Source organism: Dendrobates tinctorius, unplaced genomic scaffold (assembly GCF_039654945.1).
Source record: "Dendrobates tinctorius isolate UK_male_01 unplaced genomic scaffold, ASM3965494v1 ptg000063l, whole genome shotgun sequence".
In the NCBI taxonomy this organism is placed as follows: Eukaryota; Metazoa; Chordata; class Amphibia; order Anura; family Dendrobatidae; genus Dendrobates; species Dendrobates tinctorius.
In genome coordinates, this window is record NW_027361731.1 from 1,103,431 (window position 1) to 1,120,558 (window position 17,128).

Sequence of the window (17,128 nt, forward strand, 5' to 3'; positions counted from 1 at the left end):
AAATGCAATAACAGGCAATCATAAGATCGTCTCTGCACTAAAATGGTATTCATTAAAAACGTCAGTTCGGCATGCAAAAAATAAGTCCAAATGTGAAACTATACCCAGAATTCACCCCTGAATATTAGTCACAAGGTGACTAATAGAGAAAACATATACCCCACATCTCAGTATATAGGGTGAGGTGACATATACACACTCAGTCTCCAAGCCTCTCATTTCTATGGGTTTCGTTGTCCTCACCAAAGGCGACCCATCAACAGACTATTTAATAGTGACCTATATTCAAGCGAGACCAGAGGAAGAAAAACTTACGAAGTTTATAGTTTGAAGTCTGGGGTCTTCCTATATATGGCTAGTTTTCTGACTGTTTTGGATAACATGATACATGATTTTAGTTTTTCTTTGTCTAGTCTTGTTTGAATATTGGTCAATATTAAATAATGTCTCCTGATGAGTCGCCTTCGGAGAGGACGACGAAACCAGTAGAAATGAGAGGCGAGGCTTGGAGAGTGCGTGTGGATACATCACCTTCACCTCACCCTATATACTGAGACATGGGGTAAATGTTTTCTCTATTAGTCACCTTCTGACTAACCTTCAGGGGGTGAATTTTGGGTATAATTTTACATTTGGAATTAATAAAGTTTAGTTTTATCCTTTTGTCAGCAAACATGAGAAATGACAAGAGACAACCCCTTTAAGAAGAACTAATTTTGGTTAAAACAATTCCAACATTATGAACATGAAAAAGGCTTCTCCCCTATGTGACATCTATTAACAGTTGTTTTCCAAGTAAAGTATTTCCCACATTAAGAAAATGAAAAAGGCTTCTCCCTGTGTGGGTTAACAAGATATGATTTCTGTGCAAAACACTTCCTACATTCTGAACAGGAAAAAGGTTTCTCTCCTGTGTGAATTCTCTGGTGAGTAACAAGCTCTGATTTCTGTTTAAAACATTTCCCACATTTTAAACATGAAGAAGGTTTCTCCCTGTGTGAATTCTCTGGTGCCTAACCAAATTTGCGTTAAGATTAAAACATTTCCCACATTCTGAACACGAAAAAGGCTTCTCCCCTGTATGAATTCTCTGGTGCCTAACTAAAAGTGAGTTAAGATTAAAACATTTCCCACATTCTGAACATGAAAAAGGCTTCTCCCCTGTGTGACTGCTCTGATGTGTAGCAAGAAGCGCTTTCCGGTTAAAATATTTTCCACATTCTGAACAGGAAAAAGGCTTCTCCCCTGTGTGGGTTCTCTGGTGGTTAACAAGTTGTGATTTCTCTGCAAAATATTTCCCACAATCTGAACAGCAAAAAGGCTTCTCCCCTGTGTGAATTTTCTGGTGCCTAACCAAATTTGAGTTAAGATTAAAACATTTCCCACATTCTGAACACGAAAAAGGCTTCTCCCCTGTATGAATTCTCTGGTGCCTAACTAAAAGTGAGTTAAGATTAAAACATTTCCCACATTCTGAACATGAAAAAGGCTTCTCCCCTGTGTGACTGCTCTGATGTGTAGCAAGAAGCGCTTTTCGGTTAAAATATTTTCCACATTCTGAAAATGAAAAAGGCTTCTCCCCTGTGTGGGTTCTCTGGTGGTTAACAAGCTGTGATTTCTCTGCAAAATATTTCCCACAATCTGAACAGCAAAAAGGCTTCTCCCCTGTGTGAATTTTCTGGTGCCTAACCAAATTTGAGATGAGAGTAAAACATTTCCCACATTCTGAACATGAAAAAGGCATCTCCCCTGTGTGACTTCTCTGATGTCTAACAAGAAGCACTTTCCAGTTAAAATGTTTCCCACATTCTGAACAGGAAAAAGGCTTCTCCCCTGTGTGGGTTCTCTGGTGGATAACAAGATATGATTTCTCTGCAAAATATTTCCCACATTCTGAACAGGAAAAAGGCTTCTCCCCTGTGTGAGTTCTCTGGTGAGAAACAAGTTCTAGTTTCTGTTTAAAACATTTCCCACATTTTAAGCATGAAAAAGGCTTCTCCCCTGTGTGAATTCTCTGATGGATAACAAGATCTGATTTCTGATTAAAACATTTCTCACATTCTGAACAGGAAAAAGGCTTCTCCCCTGTGTGAATTTTCTGGTGCCTAACCAAATTTGAGTTGAAAGTAAAACATTTCCCACATTCTGAACAGGAAAAAGGCTTCTCCCCGGTGTGAGTTCTCTGGTGAGAAACAAGCCCTGCTTTATGTTTAAAACATTTCTCACATTCTGAACATGAAAACGGCTTCTCACCTGTGTGATTTCTCTGGTGGATAACAAAATGTGATTTGCATGTAAAATATTTCCCACATTCTGAACATGAAAATGACTTCTTTGCTTTAGGAGCAGTTTGTTTTTTAATGCCTCTTTTGTGACTTTGATTTTCCTTTGCAGTCGGTAATGAATCAGAAGATGGGACCTGTTTCATAGGATCAAATGACCGATCTTTGCTGTGAATGGATGATGGTATATCTGGAGTAACAGCAATCACTTCAGTTGTATCTTGTAGGATCTCAAGATCATCTGATTTAAAAATTGAAGATGTCAGCTGTCCCTTTGATCTCCTGGTACATTCATCTGCTAAGATATAAAACATTTTTTTATAAAATATCCTTGAAATTTATAGTTTTGAACATTTCTACTTAAACTGTCCATAAAAATGGCAAGCTAATTATTTACCAAGACAATAACAATTCACAGTCTAATAGAAAACCTTATTGAATGAACCAGTAGTGCGTGATGTGATGTTCAACTGATTTTCATTCTGCCTCCCAAGTATTTAATAAAAAGAAACCAATCAATCAATCAATGTATGTAGGCGAAAATAAGGCTGGAGTCACACTAACCTGCGCAAAATACGGTCAGTATTTTACATGCGTAATACGGATGAATGACCCCTAAATAGTGCTCCGTATGTCATCCGTAATCAAGGTGTGGTCGCGTATTTTGCGCATGTCAGCATCCGTATGTAATCCGTATGGCATCCGTATACCGAGATTTTCTCGCAGGCTTGCAAAATGGACATATAATGGAGCCCTATGACAGGGTTTATAACAGAAACCAAAGAATATATATATATATATATGCATTCTATGTGTGTATATGTGTTCTATGTGTCTATATCTATTCTTTCATTTCTTTATTAAACCTGTCAGTGTGAGTTTACTGTATAGCGCACTGAATTGCCGGCTTTGCTAAAAGACACCGGGTGCGTATTTCTCGCAAGTCACATGTGTGGTCCGTGTGTAATGCGTATTTTTTGCGCACCCATAGACTTGCATTGGCGTACTACGGGCGTAGTACGCTGACAATCGCAGCATGCTGCGAGTGGCACGGAGCGTAGGATACTGAGGAGAAATATACGGCTGGTGCGAGTGACCCCATAGAGAATCATTTGTCCGTGTCTAATGCGTGCTTTTTGCGCCTCTCACTCTCCCGTATTCCTCGCCAGTGTGACCCCGGCCTAATACCAATACTCATCTCACAAAAAACAAGTCCCCACTCAGGTCCATCATCTGACAATGGAAAAACAGAGGTTCCCACACTATTTGTGGCTCAAAGGCTGATGAAAAGCAACAAGGTTTCTATAAACCAATCCAGCAAAATCCGCTCTCACTTCTGAGCCTTGCAGTGTGCGCAAACAACATTTAGGATCCCTGTATTTAGCAATATTATAGTGAGAAGAACCCACTTAATTTATGGTTTGTGTCTCCTGGAGCACAATCTGGGCACTATGTGTTGGGTAATAAAATGGCAAATGTGTAATTTTCACTCTCCAACATCCACTACGTGTTAATTTCCGGAAAGTGGCTGTGTAGTCAAAATATTCAGTCCTCCTATAGATTATAACCATCAGTGGATTAATTTATAAAATGGAATCACTTTATGGGGATTTCAACTATTCTGGTTTTCTGCCTTTTAGTTATATTAGCGCTTCTGCATATGGTGTGTCCAATCTCACCTGGGACCTGTTCCTCGTCTCCAGCTGGAGCAATCTACTCCATACTTCAGCGAACTGGAAAGTACCGCACCCTATTAAAGCTAAAAGCACATTGCCGGAATATGTCAGATACAGCGCTGTTCTCCTCTGGTTCAGTCCTCTGTGCTCACCTTGCGGTGTGTGCATTTGTTTCCTGCTGTGACTGCGGCCCATTTACTGACTACTTGTGTCTTTTGATTCTGTATTCTGTCCATCTGGTTCTGACCCAGCTACCCGACTATTCTTCTTGCCATCTAATACCACAGAATAGCAGGTAACACCATGGTCCGAGCCTAGGGGTCCCAGTGTAAGTTCCAGATCCATGCAAGGGTGTTAAAGGGCGATGAGCAAGGCAATCCTTGTGATATGGAAAGCAGAGAAGAAAGTGCCAAGCATGTTAATGGTGGACATGCTTTAAGCTGCCAGATGACCACAAACAGTGCTCCTAATACATTGTGTCTTCAAACTATTCCAGCAAGATCTGCATTCAAATAGCTAAATGGCGCTTCTTTCATAACACTGTCATGTGCCCAGATAGTAGTGTACAACCGTATATAGGGTACTGTGTGAAGTTGGAAAATAATTTATAAGTTCCATTTGTTTTCCATTATCCTTTGTGAATAATTCCAAAGTTATCACCAGATAAATATAAATGTAAATAGTGTATGGGGCTCGGTGACATTAAAATCTAAACTATTGTAAGGTCCAATATTTTCTGTCAGATGAGTTTCAATAAGAAATATTACACATTTAAAGAGAACTGTGTATAATAGTGCAGAGCTGAGATGTCTTAAAGGGAACCTGTCAGCAGGATTGTGCACAGTAACCTACAGACACTGTCAGGTCGGCGCCGATATACTGATTACAATGATACCTTGGTTGATGAAATCCATCTTGTTGTTGTTGCTTAATCTGTATTTGTAGTTTTCAGTTAATGAGATTCTCGTGCTCTGGGGTGGGGCTGTGGGTGGCCTGTGGGCAGGGCTTTATATGGTACTCTGATCACATATGCATCTGTATTGGCTTATGACAGGTCACTGATCCCTCCATGACCTGCCCACTATTTTACATAATACATATAATAGTGTTGATATTGTTGATAATGCATATAAAATTGTGGCTATAGTGAGGCTTAGAAAAAAAATGATAATTACTTACCGGTAATTTGATTTTCCAGAGCCATGACAGCACCGCACATGAGAGAAGGCATCCGCCCCCAGGAACACGAAACCTGTAGCAGAGATAAAAGAAGGGGGCGGCACCTCTCTCCTCAGTTTGTTTCAGAGTATGTGTGGCGCCCCCCGGGAGTATGGCCGCCACAGTGGCTTCGCCTTCCTCCAGGGAGGGTGATGTCATGCCTGGAAGCAAGGAAGGGTCTCTCCAGCAGTTTACCTATGCATGCAACACAGTTCCACTCCAGGCCAGCAGGGGGAACTGGAATTAAGGGGAGGAGTGCTCTCTGAGGGCCAAGAGGAAGGAGTGGTCAGTTAGTGTGAGGAGGGCCGTGTGTGCAGACGTGGAGAAGAAGCGCGGAGATTGAGCAGAGAGGAAAGGCTCATCTCCAGTGAGAGCGCATGAACTGGAGCCTGGTCTCCACGGTTGTACGGATACTAACGGTCCTGCAAGAGACACCAGAGGAGTAGGATGCTGTAAATGCCCTACTCCCATCTAAGACTTGAGGGCACAACAGCAGCTTGGATAGTGAGCCAGGACTCAGGAGAGAGGAGTCCCCGAGATAGGCTACAGCTGTCTGCCATGCAAGTAAGGTTCTTGAGAACATCTGTCAGGAGGAACTATAGTGTAACTCAGTACTGGGAGTACTTAATTCGAATAAGCGCTAGGAAGGAGACTACACAGCCCATCTGCTGAGAGAGCATCCCCGAACTGCTTCCAGGCTAGCCTGCTCCGGTACCATCTGTAATCAGGACCCTGGACTGCATTTATCAAGTAAAGGTACAGAAATTGCATCCCGCTGTGTCTCTGTCTGCTTCCTACTTTTCCGGCACTGCTACATCCCCATGCCAACTACATCTACACTGCCCTGGGACTACAGCTTCACCTGTGGGGAGCTTTTACATCTTTGCTGCACCATACTATCAGTCCCAGCGGATCTGCATGCAGCGTCGGCTTAACATCTCACTTGCCGAACACCACAGGTGGCTGTTATGAGTTCATTTTCTCCCTCACCTTTGATGTCTGATGAACTCCCTCTGCTGGTGAAAGGAGGTAGTGAAATTGATTTGGATGGGAAGAACCTGTCATCTGAACAGGTGGAGTGTGATTGGACATCCGGAATCTCTGAGTGGATATAAGGCAGCCGACGCCCTGCAGGGTTGCTGGTGATCCTTTCTGCTCTGAGCTCTTGCATCCAGTTTAGTTCCTGTCTACTAAAAGCTAAGTTTTTGCCCTGCTATTATTCCATGAGATTTTGTCTGGTTTACTTAGTGTTTGTGTTCAGCCAGCCCTTGCTGGGACTGGCTGAATTCCATTTTTGTCTCTGATCAGTTGATCTCTTTGCTCTGTTTTCAGAATATACCTGAGTGCTGATATAGTGATTTTGAAGTCTAGCGACTTCAGGGCCTTTTTTCCTATCAGACGGTTGGGACATTTTTGGTAGGGTTTTTGCGGATTGCAGCCAGCATCTTTTCTGTCCTGTCCTGTCTAGTTAGTTGGGCCCCATCGTTTGCTCAGCCTGTCTTTCTGTGTTAGGAATCTGGGTTCTATAATGCCTATGCAGGAATCCAGAATCACATATTTGTCTCCAGAGGCTAAGTCCTTTGTCCCAGCTTCTGAGCATGCTCACGGGACTAGCTCTCATTGGAGTTCAGGAGTCAGGTGCTCAGGTCCTGCTCCTGATTTGATTGGTTATGCTCAGGGCTCTGGAGATTTCCGGCAGGTCCCGTACGCTATAAAAAGTGCGCATGGCCGCTATGCCATGCGCTAGCATTTTCATACTGCTGCTGTATGTATGGTGATGAATGCTTGGACTGGTGGATGACTTATTATGAAACCCCTTCCCTCTGATATTACGTTTGTGTGAGTGATTGGGCAGCCGCCAGTAGCAGAGCTAGCGCCAGCGCGCTCCAGCCATACTTTTTGCAGCAGCTAAGCGTCCTGCATTGCTCCAGCGTTTTTGCAGCGCTTTGTTTGCGGCTCTGTTCACGCCGCGCTGCAGTTGCAGCTTATTTCTGCGTCCGCGGTTGCGACGCCAGCACACCTGTTACCACGGTAGGTGTCGGACGTAGTGTCACCCTAACTACTCCGGTTTTTGCCTACCGCATGTGTGCCGCTGAGTCCCTGTGTTGCTAACAGGCTCAGCGTTACTTTTCTATTATTTCCTGGAGAAGCTCTGTGCACTTAACAGGGACTGCTCGATTGCACCTGGGTGATATAGAACCCCGTGCACATTACCGCCACAGTGCTCTGTGTCTTCTAGCTGCGGTTTTTCCATCTGCCGCACGGTGGACCCCGGGCGGCGAACACGTTTATTTATATTTTTTTAAGCGTGTTCCGCCGCCGTAACATTTCTGTCTGTGTTTTCATCTGTTTTTCACCAACAATACATGTTGGGGGCTGTCTATTGCTTTGGGGTCTGCTCTTATTTAGTTCTCCGGCTGTGATGAGGGGTCTAGGACCACCGTAGAAACCCCCCACGGCTACTGTTAGTTGTGGTGGATAGGATCAGGGTTCTGAAATCCGCTAGCTACCAACCTCACCGGTTTTCTGGACTTAGCTTGTTTTTTTGTTTTTTCCTCCTCCGGTGACTCATTCATAACAGGTGGCGTCACAAACTATTCCATTAACTACAAACCACCATTCAACACCCCTGATTACTTGGGCGCCCAGGGCCACGGACCGGGTCACTGCTGCTGTGACACATCCCCCTGACACCGGCCCGGTACAGAGTACCCCACAGCCCTGGGAAGGCGACCCATATGCAAGGTAACCGCCTCATTAGTTGACATGTATTTTTTATTTGATTAAGTCACTCTTACCACCTTCTTTTGATATATTATATATTTCTATATATATTTTTCTCATATATACATTTATTTGTGCATCACACAACCATCACCAAGATAGGGCGGGTGTCACGTGCCCAGTCCTGAGTGACACGGCCCGCAGGCCGATAACTAATACAACAGGACGCGGCACGTGTAAATGTCCTGTGTGACATGACTCGCAGGCCGGTAACTGATACAAGACATAGGGGAAAAGGGGAAACAGTTACAACGGTGGGCCCTGCGATAGGGAACGGGGACTTGGAGACCTCCTGCACTCCCCTGAGTCAGTGTCCCTAACACTCCTAGCGTTCCCTATGCCGGTTCCTCACCGGGCGACGATCAGGAGATCAGGAACCTGTGATCCTAGCACACCCTACACCTATCCCTTGCTAGGGAGCTGGGTGGTGCAGGCACTGGCCCCACTGCTGCCCTAATACACACCAAGGAAAAACACAAACAGGGAACACAACTTAGCTTTACTCTGTTGCACTTGCTCCTGGCAACAGAGTCCACCATCAGAATGCAGCTTTCCTCCTGAATAGCTGCCACCCCTCTGTCAGAGCGACAAGGAAATCCCCTCTGACTGTGTCCAACACCTGGGTGCCACTTTAGCAACAGTGTCCAGTGCTAGACTGCCACCTTGAAGCCACAGAGTCCAGCACCTGAGTGCAACTGTCCAGCAACCGAGTCTGGCACCCGAGTGTAGCTTTCCAGCGACAGAGTCCAGCAAACTGAGCGCAACTCAACGCCATAGCTGCCACTCCACCAAGCTTTGCAGGCATTCTTCACCGGCACCATAACTACCACTCCACCATGCCCTCCAAGAACTCCTTGCTGACACCATAGCTGCCACTCCAGCTCCTTCCTTCACCCTGGCTGCTTGGAACACACTAATATCATCACCAACGTGAGTGAGCACTACTGACACACCTTTATTGAGGAAACACACCTGTTAGTGATTCCCGTGCAGTTACACTCACCACCACCGGGGGCAAACTAGAACCAAAAATACAGTGCAATGACCATAATGGCCACCGCGGGCAAAAACTATTTCCAAACACAGAAAAAAAAAGGTTATCGGTGCTTTTAACTGACATGATCCAGCAATGATCATGACAGTACCCGCCTCTTAATGAGGGGCCTCTGGACCCTCAAAACCACTCCTCATCAGGAGCCACCTACAGCGGGGACGCCCAGATCCAGAGTTCACACCTGCAACTACCTGCACTTCAGGTTTATGACAAACGCAGCGCTGGCATTGGCAACATATGTTCTGGAGGCACCACTCATCTCCAAAGCGCCGACCTGGGGAATGAGCTATATATGTGTATGTTTGGTATAAGCTGGTAAAACTCCACAACACACTTCCTCTAGATGGTTTTTTGGTGGAACCCATACACACTCGTTCACACACAGGTCCAGACCTGAATGTTTATTGCACACATATGCCACACATAAGATTGTCAATATTCGGTGAACTCATTCTGGGAATGACAACAGAGGCGTCCCCCTGTGTCACCACACTCACACCCCCACACTCCACCAAGGGGTACACCACCCCCCAACCCTTTCCACCACAAGGTCTGTGCCTCCCAGGGTTGGTCAATGGTGAGGGTTGAGAGTAGCCCCTACTCCCCCGCAGCGCACCTGCTGCTCACACCAGAGAGGGAGGGGCCTGGAACAAGGAGGGAAAAAAAAACACTCCCTGGTCGCTTTCCCCCACATGACCAGGAGGGGGCGGCTTCTTTTGTGGTATGGAAGATTTGGCGTGGGCCCCGAGGACCATCACGTGTCTGCTCACTACAGGGATGCACCCCTTCACCTCGGGGAACCCCAGACAGCACCATGGGGACACCAACTCCTCCCACCTGTCTGGGTACGTCCGCCTGTATGAGCAAGTCCCGCGCCCCAGCAGGGACTCTAGGGGCTTCATTGCCAGAGCCGCAATTTGATTTTCTGCTAGACAGAGGGAAGGCCCCAGACACCGATTACTGCTGCTGAAACTGCTTCAACACACATGCAGCTCTTCACTCACTTAGTGAGGCCCAACAGCAATTGCTCACATGTCTGAACACGGCCAAAGGCTGTCCAGAGAAATTGTAAGGTTGGTGATAATGTCACGTGCCCAGTCCTGAGTGACGCGGCCAGCAGGCCGGTAACTAAAACAGGATGCGGCACGTGTAAAAGTCCTGTGTGACGCGGCCCCCAGGCCGGTAACTAATACAACAAGACAAAGGGGAAAGGGAAACAGTTACAACGGTGGGCCCTGTGATAAAGAAAGGGATGTGGTGACCTCCTGCACTCCCCTGAGTCATTGTCCCTAATGCTCCTAACGTACCCTATGCCGGTTCCGCACCGGGCGCCGATCAGGAACCTGTAGCCCTGGCACACCCTACACCTATCCGTCACTAGGGAGCTGGGTGGCGCAGGCACTGGCCCCACTGCTGCACTAATACACACTGAGGAAAAAACACAAACAGGGAACACAACTTAGCTTTACTCTGTTGCACTTGCTCCTGGCAACAGAGTCCACCATCAGAATGCAGCTTTCCTCCTGAATAGCTGCCACCCTTCTGTCAGAGCGACAAGGAAATCCCCTCTGACCATGTCCAACACCTGGGTGCCACTTTAGCAACAGCGTCCAGCGCTAGACTGCCACCTTGGAGCCACAGAGTCCAACACCTGAGTGCAACTGTCCAGCAACCGAGTCCGACACCTGAGTGCAGCTTTCCAGCGACAGAATCCAGCAAACTGAGTGCAGCTCTACACCATAGCTGCCACTCTACCAAGCTTTGCAGGCAGTCTTCATTGGCACCATAACTGCCACTCCACCATGCCCTCCAAGAACTCCTTGCTGACACCATATCTGCCACTCCAGGACTCTCCTCCAGCTCCTTCCTTCACCCAGGCTGCTATGAACACACTAATAATACCACCAACGTGAGTGAGCACTACTGACACACCTGTTAGTGATTACTGTGCAGTTACACTCACCACCACCGGGGGGGCAAACTAGAACCAAAAATACAGTGCAATGACCATAATGCCACTGGGGGCAAAAACTATCAAAAACACCAGTGCAATGACCATACTGGCCACTGGGGGCAAAAACTATCTCCAAACACAGAGAAAAAAAAAGGTTATCAGTGCTTTTAACTGACATGATCCAGCAACGATCATGACAGCGGGAATCTATGCAGTGCTGTCATGGCTCTTGAAAATCAAATTACCGGTAAGCAATTAACATTTTTTCCCTTCCCATGACAGCACCGCACATGAGAGGAAAAAATAGAAGAGACTTCTAGGGTGGGACAACAGCAGATAACACCTTTCTCCCAAATACAAGATTCGAGAGCCCTAGATCTAGCCTATAGTGACAGAAAAAAGTGGATGGTGAAGACCATACTGCTGCTCTTCAAATCTGTTCTACAGATGCATTTGCCCTTTCGGCCCAGGATGTGGCTATGACCCTTGTAGAGTGAGCCGTTACACCCAGTGGGGGAGTCTGACCTGAGGAAGAGTAAGACAGTGAAATAGCCACACATAGCCATCGTGCAATGGTTGATTTTGAAGCCTTTTTTTCTGTTTGTCCCCTGGAAGGAGACAAAAAGGGCTGAAGACTGTGGCCATGATTTTGAGACCTCTATATATTGGAGTAGGCAACGTCTGACATCCAAGCAATGAAAGGTTTGCTCTCCCTGGGATTTTGGGTTGGCCCAAAACGAGGGCAAAATTATTTCTTGGTCCCTGTGAAATTTGGAATTGACCTTCGGGAGGAAGGCGGGGTCAGTTTTTATGATTACTCTGTCATCCAGAAAGGTAGCGTATGAGGGATTTACAGAGATAACTTGCAGCTCGCAGACACGTCGAGCTGAAGTCAGGGCAACCAGGAGTACTGTTTTCAATGTTAATGCCTTTACCAAAATGGAAGTAATAGGCTCGAAAGGAGATGTTAGGGCGTTTAATACTAAATTTAGCTCCCAGGGAGCTACCATAGTCAGTAATTTCAAGGGTCTAGTTGTGAAGGAGGCTCGAATGAACCTATAGACCCAAGGGTGATCGGCAAGTTTTTTGTCAAACAACTCACAGCAGGGCAGATACACTATTTGCACCTTTAGGGTGCTCGTGGACAACCCTCTTTCTAGCCCTTTTTGGAGGAAATCCAGGATCTCCTTTATTGGAACTTCCTGGCTCGTTTCGGATAACTGTCGGCCCGTGAACTCTAGGAACCTTTCCCAAATTTTCTTGTACTTGACTGAGGTCACCTTTTTCCTGCTAGCAAGCAGGGTGGTCACCAAGGGGCCAGAGAATCCTTTTTGGAAAAGGAGTCCCCTCTCAAGTTCCATGCAGCGAGATGGAGTCTGTGCACTTGAGAATGTAGTACTAGGCCCTGGTGAAGTAGATTCGGGATATCCGGGAGGATCCATATGTCCAAGATAGACATGTGTCTGAGCCATGTGAACCATGGGCTCTTTGGCCAGAAAGGCGCTATAAGGACTACTCGTGTCTTCCCAAATCTTTTTCAGGACTATTGGTATTAATGGAATCGGGGGAAATACATAATCTAGGCGAAATTCCCAGCGGTGTAGCAGTGCATCTACCCCTTCTCGGTGTTCTCTTGGGTATAGAGAGTAGAACCTGCTTACTTTCTGATTCCTTCTTGTGGCAAACAGGTCCACTTCTGATGTGCCCCAGATGGCACAGACCTTCCCAAATATCTCCAGATTTAGGAACCACTCCTCCTGGTGTAATACATGCCGGCTTAAGAAGTCGGCCAGAAGATTGTCTGTCCCTTTCAAATGTGTCCCAGTCAGGGACAGAAGATTGTTTTCTGCCCACATGAGTAATATTTTGGCTTCTGCCATCTGAAATGTTGACCGTGTACCCCCTTGTCGGTTTATGTAGGCTATGGTCGTACTGTTGTCCGATAAAATTGCAACATGTTTCCCTTCGATTTCTTCTTTTACCTGAAGAAATGCTCGCCTTACAACTGCCAGTTCTTTTAAATTGGAAGATGCTGTACTCATTGAGGGTTCCCATTGGCCCTGTAGAATCCAGGTCCGCTAGGTGTGCCCCCCAACTTAACAGACTTGCGTCCGTGGTTAGCACCACCGGGTTCTGAACAGACCAGGGTACTGCACTGCTTAAGTTTTCGGTGCTCAGCCACCATTTTAACGAGTCCTGAACTTGTGGTGACAAGATTATCTTCCAATTTAAGTTGCAAGGGTTTTTTTCTGCTCGGCCAATATCTGCCACTGTAATTCTCTTGTGTGGCTTTGTGCCCACTGGACCGCTGTGATTGTTGCTGTTAAGGTACCTAGAAGTGACATCGCCCCTCTTACCGATATGGCCTGACCAGGTTGTATTTGTTGTATTTTTGATGAATAGTCCAAATTTTCCTTTCTGGGAGGACACATTGTTGTTTGACTGAATCTAATTGAATTCCGAGGAATTCTTGTCTCTGGACCGGAATTAACCTTGATTTTTTTTAAGTTTATCATCCAGCCTAATCTGGTTAGTATCTCTAATACTTTTGTGACTGCCTCTCCACAATTTTCCTTGTTGCTCCCTACGACGAGGAAATCGTCCAAATAGGGCACTAGCAGTATGTTTTGTTTTCTCACAAAGGACGCCATCTCTGAGATGATCTTTGTGAATATGCGAGGGGCACTGACACCCCGAAGGGAAGGCATTGATAATGAAGGTTGTGGGGACCTGAGCAATCTCCACTACCAACCTTAGGTATTGCTGATGTTCTCCCCATATGGGCACATGGTAGTACGCATCGGTCAGATCTATTACCGCCATGCAGCAGCCTGGATCCAGTAGCCTTACTGTCGATTTTAGAGTTTCTATCTTGAAGCTCTCCATTCGGTTATATTGGTTCAATGCTCTTAAGTTGAAAATCATTCTCAGTGAGCCGCCTGGCTTTGGCGTGAGGAACAGGGTGCTGTAGAATCCCTTCCCTATTTGGTGGTGTGGTACTTTTACTAACACTTTCTTTTGTATGAGGAGTTGAACTTCCCTCTCTAACATGGCCTGGTTCTTTTTGGCCACGAGTCATTTTTATTCGCTGCAGCGGGGAGCTGCGAAAGCTTAGTCGCAGACCTTCGGCTAATAAATTGATTACCCATTTTGAGGAGGGTAAAGCTTCCCACTGGTGAACAAAAAACCGAAGCCTTCCCCCCATTGCCATTCTGGCGTCATTGGTGTTTGGTGTCGGACTTCAGGGTGGTTTTACTAAAGAGGAATCCCTTTTCCTTCCTGTCTCTCCAGGGTCTGCCCCGCATGGATCTGTCGTCCGAGCGGCCCCGGCCCCCTCTATTTCCTGATCCACGAAAGGATGAGGGGGCGTCACCCCAACGGCGCCTAGCGAAGGGGGGGTGGTGGGTATCGCTTCTTCTTGTCTGACACTTTCTCCAAGATTTCATCTAGCGCCTTTCCGAAGAGGTACTGTTCCTCACACGTGACTGCACAGAGCTTGACCTTAGACTGGAAATCTGCGGCCCAATGTTTTAACCATAGTGCTCTGCGACCCGAGTTTGAAAGGGCGCATGCACGGGCGGCATCTCGGACGGAGTCCACTGCGGCATCTACCAGGAATCCTGCCACTTTTTGAAGGGAAGGTATCTCTTCTAGCAGCCTTTCCCATGGGCATTCATTTTTTTATCTGGTCACCGAGTTCCTCTAACCACTTGACCATAGCACGTGCTGTGCAAGTGGCGGCTATGCCAGGTTTGAATGACCATGCTGACGCCTCCCAGGCAGACTTTAGAAAAGCGTCAGCTTTTTTGTCAAGGGGGTCCTTTGAGGTGAACATGTCTTCAAATGGCAGAGTTATCCCTCTGGAGGTACTGGTGATAGCAGCATCCAGTCTAGGCGCTTTTTCCCATTTTTCACATACCTCTTCATCAAACGGGTATTTACGTTTAACTGCTTGTGGTATGGACATCTTTTTGTTAGGCTTTTTCCACTACCTTTTAAATTTAGTAAATTATCGTGGAAGGAAAAACTCTGCGTTTCTTTCCTTCTAAATTACTGAACACGGAGTCCTGTACTGTTCGCGGCTCCCTAGGTGTTTCCACCCCCATGGTAGATCTAACAAGCTTGAGTAACTTTCCGATACCCTCTGATAGAAAATAAGGGTGACCTTATTCCTCATCCGAGGAGTCCAGGTCTGAGTCATCAGAGGGGGCTCTCTCCTTCTCCTCATCCATTTGAATCTCCGTAGGGGGTGGGGTTGGGGTGGGTTTGGCGGAGCTGAGCGCAGTGTTCTGCTTTAACTGCTCCTTCACAGTGGTTTTAACCTCATCCCAGATAATAGTTTTTATATTCTGGAGTAGGGACGGTGATCCTTCGGCCACTGTCTTTCTAATACATGAGCGACAGAGTCGCTTGTCGTATGCTTTAGGGAGATTTTTCCTGCATAAAGCACATGCTTTGTTCTTTTGTTTGGAGGTGGCCTTTTTTGCCTAGGGGGAGACATGACATAGAGGATGTCATTACCCACACATGTTTTGCCTTACAAAGGCACTCACCCACCCCTCGGGTACCACTGTAGCCTCTGGATCTTCTGGTGTGCGCACTTCAGTTGCGGGGTCTGCCATGCATCCAGATGCTGCCGCCTGAGTGCACCCCGTTCCTTTATATGGGGGAGCTGTGTGCGCGCTCCTGGATCAGCTTCCTCCCGGAAGTGTTCAGCACACCGGCTTCCCCCGGCGTGTGACGTCACTTCCGGTGCGACCGGAAGTCGTCCTACATTCAGTCGGCGCCAGCATTGTGATGGGCTCGCCTCCTCCCAGCCCAGCCTCCCGACAGGAGCGGCCGCCGGGAAGTCCAGCGGAGGGGATGAGCACGGCACTGACAGCCCCCCTGGCTGGGATTACAGGCGTGCGACCGCGCCCAGCTGCCTTTCCCCCCACACGGACCCTCAGCCTCCTGACCGGACACATCAGAGGGGGATCCCCCTGGAGGTATGTACGCCTGCCACAGGCATCCACCTGCAGGAACAGGAAACCAAAACTGAGGAGAGAGGTGCCGCCCCCTTCTTTTATCTCTGCTAAAGGTTTCCTGTTTCTGGGAGCGGATGCCTTCTCTCATGTGCGGTGCCGTCATGAAGGAGGGAAAAAATTACCTCCAGCAAAATGTCACCAGCGATGACACTATTATAGGAATTATGTAAAATAGGGGACAGGTCACTGAGGGATTAGTGACATCTCATAAGCCAATACAGATGAATATGTAAGCAGAGAACTACATAAAACTTGCCCACAGCCACAAATGGATTTCATCAATCCAGGTATCAATGTAATCAGTACAACATGCAGGGGTGGCATTTATGCACATGTAATCTAAGTACATGTATCAAAGTACTTCTGGCAGTTATAACATGGCAGTTAGACAGGGCAGGAGACAGGTAAGACATTTATATACATCTACTCCCTGTACATTGGGGTGCAACAAATATATACCATATGCATTTGTGTAATTTATATCCTGGCCGCTGCATTCACACACATCCACCGCCCTGGCATTAACTCTCTACACTCCATCCATATCGGCCCCTCGCTCCTTTCCTCTCCTATGTATAGCACTCACGCTCTTTTCACATTGTTAAATTGCACAGATCCAGTCAGTCCCACAATTCAACATAAGAGACGCTCTCACAAATCACTTAACCATCTGCTCACTCTTTCTATCCTCCTTCTCCTAGTTGCAGGAGACATTGCTCCCAACCCTGGTCCCCCATGTTATAGAAAGTCAAACCCCCCCACTGCTACACTCAGAAACCCCTCTAATCTTATTAATATTCCCTGCATGCCATCTGTCTCTCTTAATTGTGCACTTTGGAATTCTCGCTCAGTGTGTAACAAACTCTCCTTCATTCATGACTTCTTCCTTTCTAATTCTCTTAACCTCCTGGCTCTTACTGAAACCTGGATCCAGCAGTCAGACACTACCGCTGCTGCTGCTCTTTCATATGGTGGACTACACTTCTCTCATACCCCAAGATCAGACAATAGAGCTGGTGGAGGCGTTGGTCTGCTCCTATCACCAAAATGTACCTTTCAGGTTATCCCTCAAGTACCCTCACTTGTCTTCCCTTCTTTTGAGGTCCATGCCGTCAGACTCTACACCCCCTTCT

The 17,128-nt window shown here is 46.8% G+C and overlaps 1 protein-coding gene across 1 annotated transcript in view; it reads right to left on the reverse strand.

Annotated features, from left to right (window-relative positions):
- Positions 1 to 699: 699 nt before the first annotated feature.
- The window catches only part of LOC141094146 (uncharacterized), a 72,400-nt gene continuing 55,971 nt past the window's right edge, over positions 700 to 17,128 (reverse strand). The window contains exon 7 of the mRNA XM_073579892.1: positions 700 to 2,577. Within this exon, the coding sequence (XP_073435993.1) occupies positions 971 to 2,577 (1,607 nt within the window). The 3' untranslated portion in view covers positions 700 to 970. The remainder of the gene's footprint in view (positions 2,578 to 17,128) is intronic.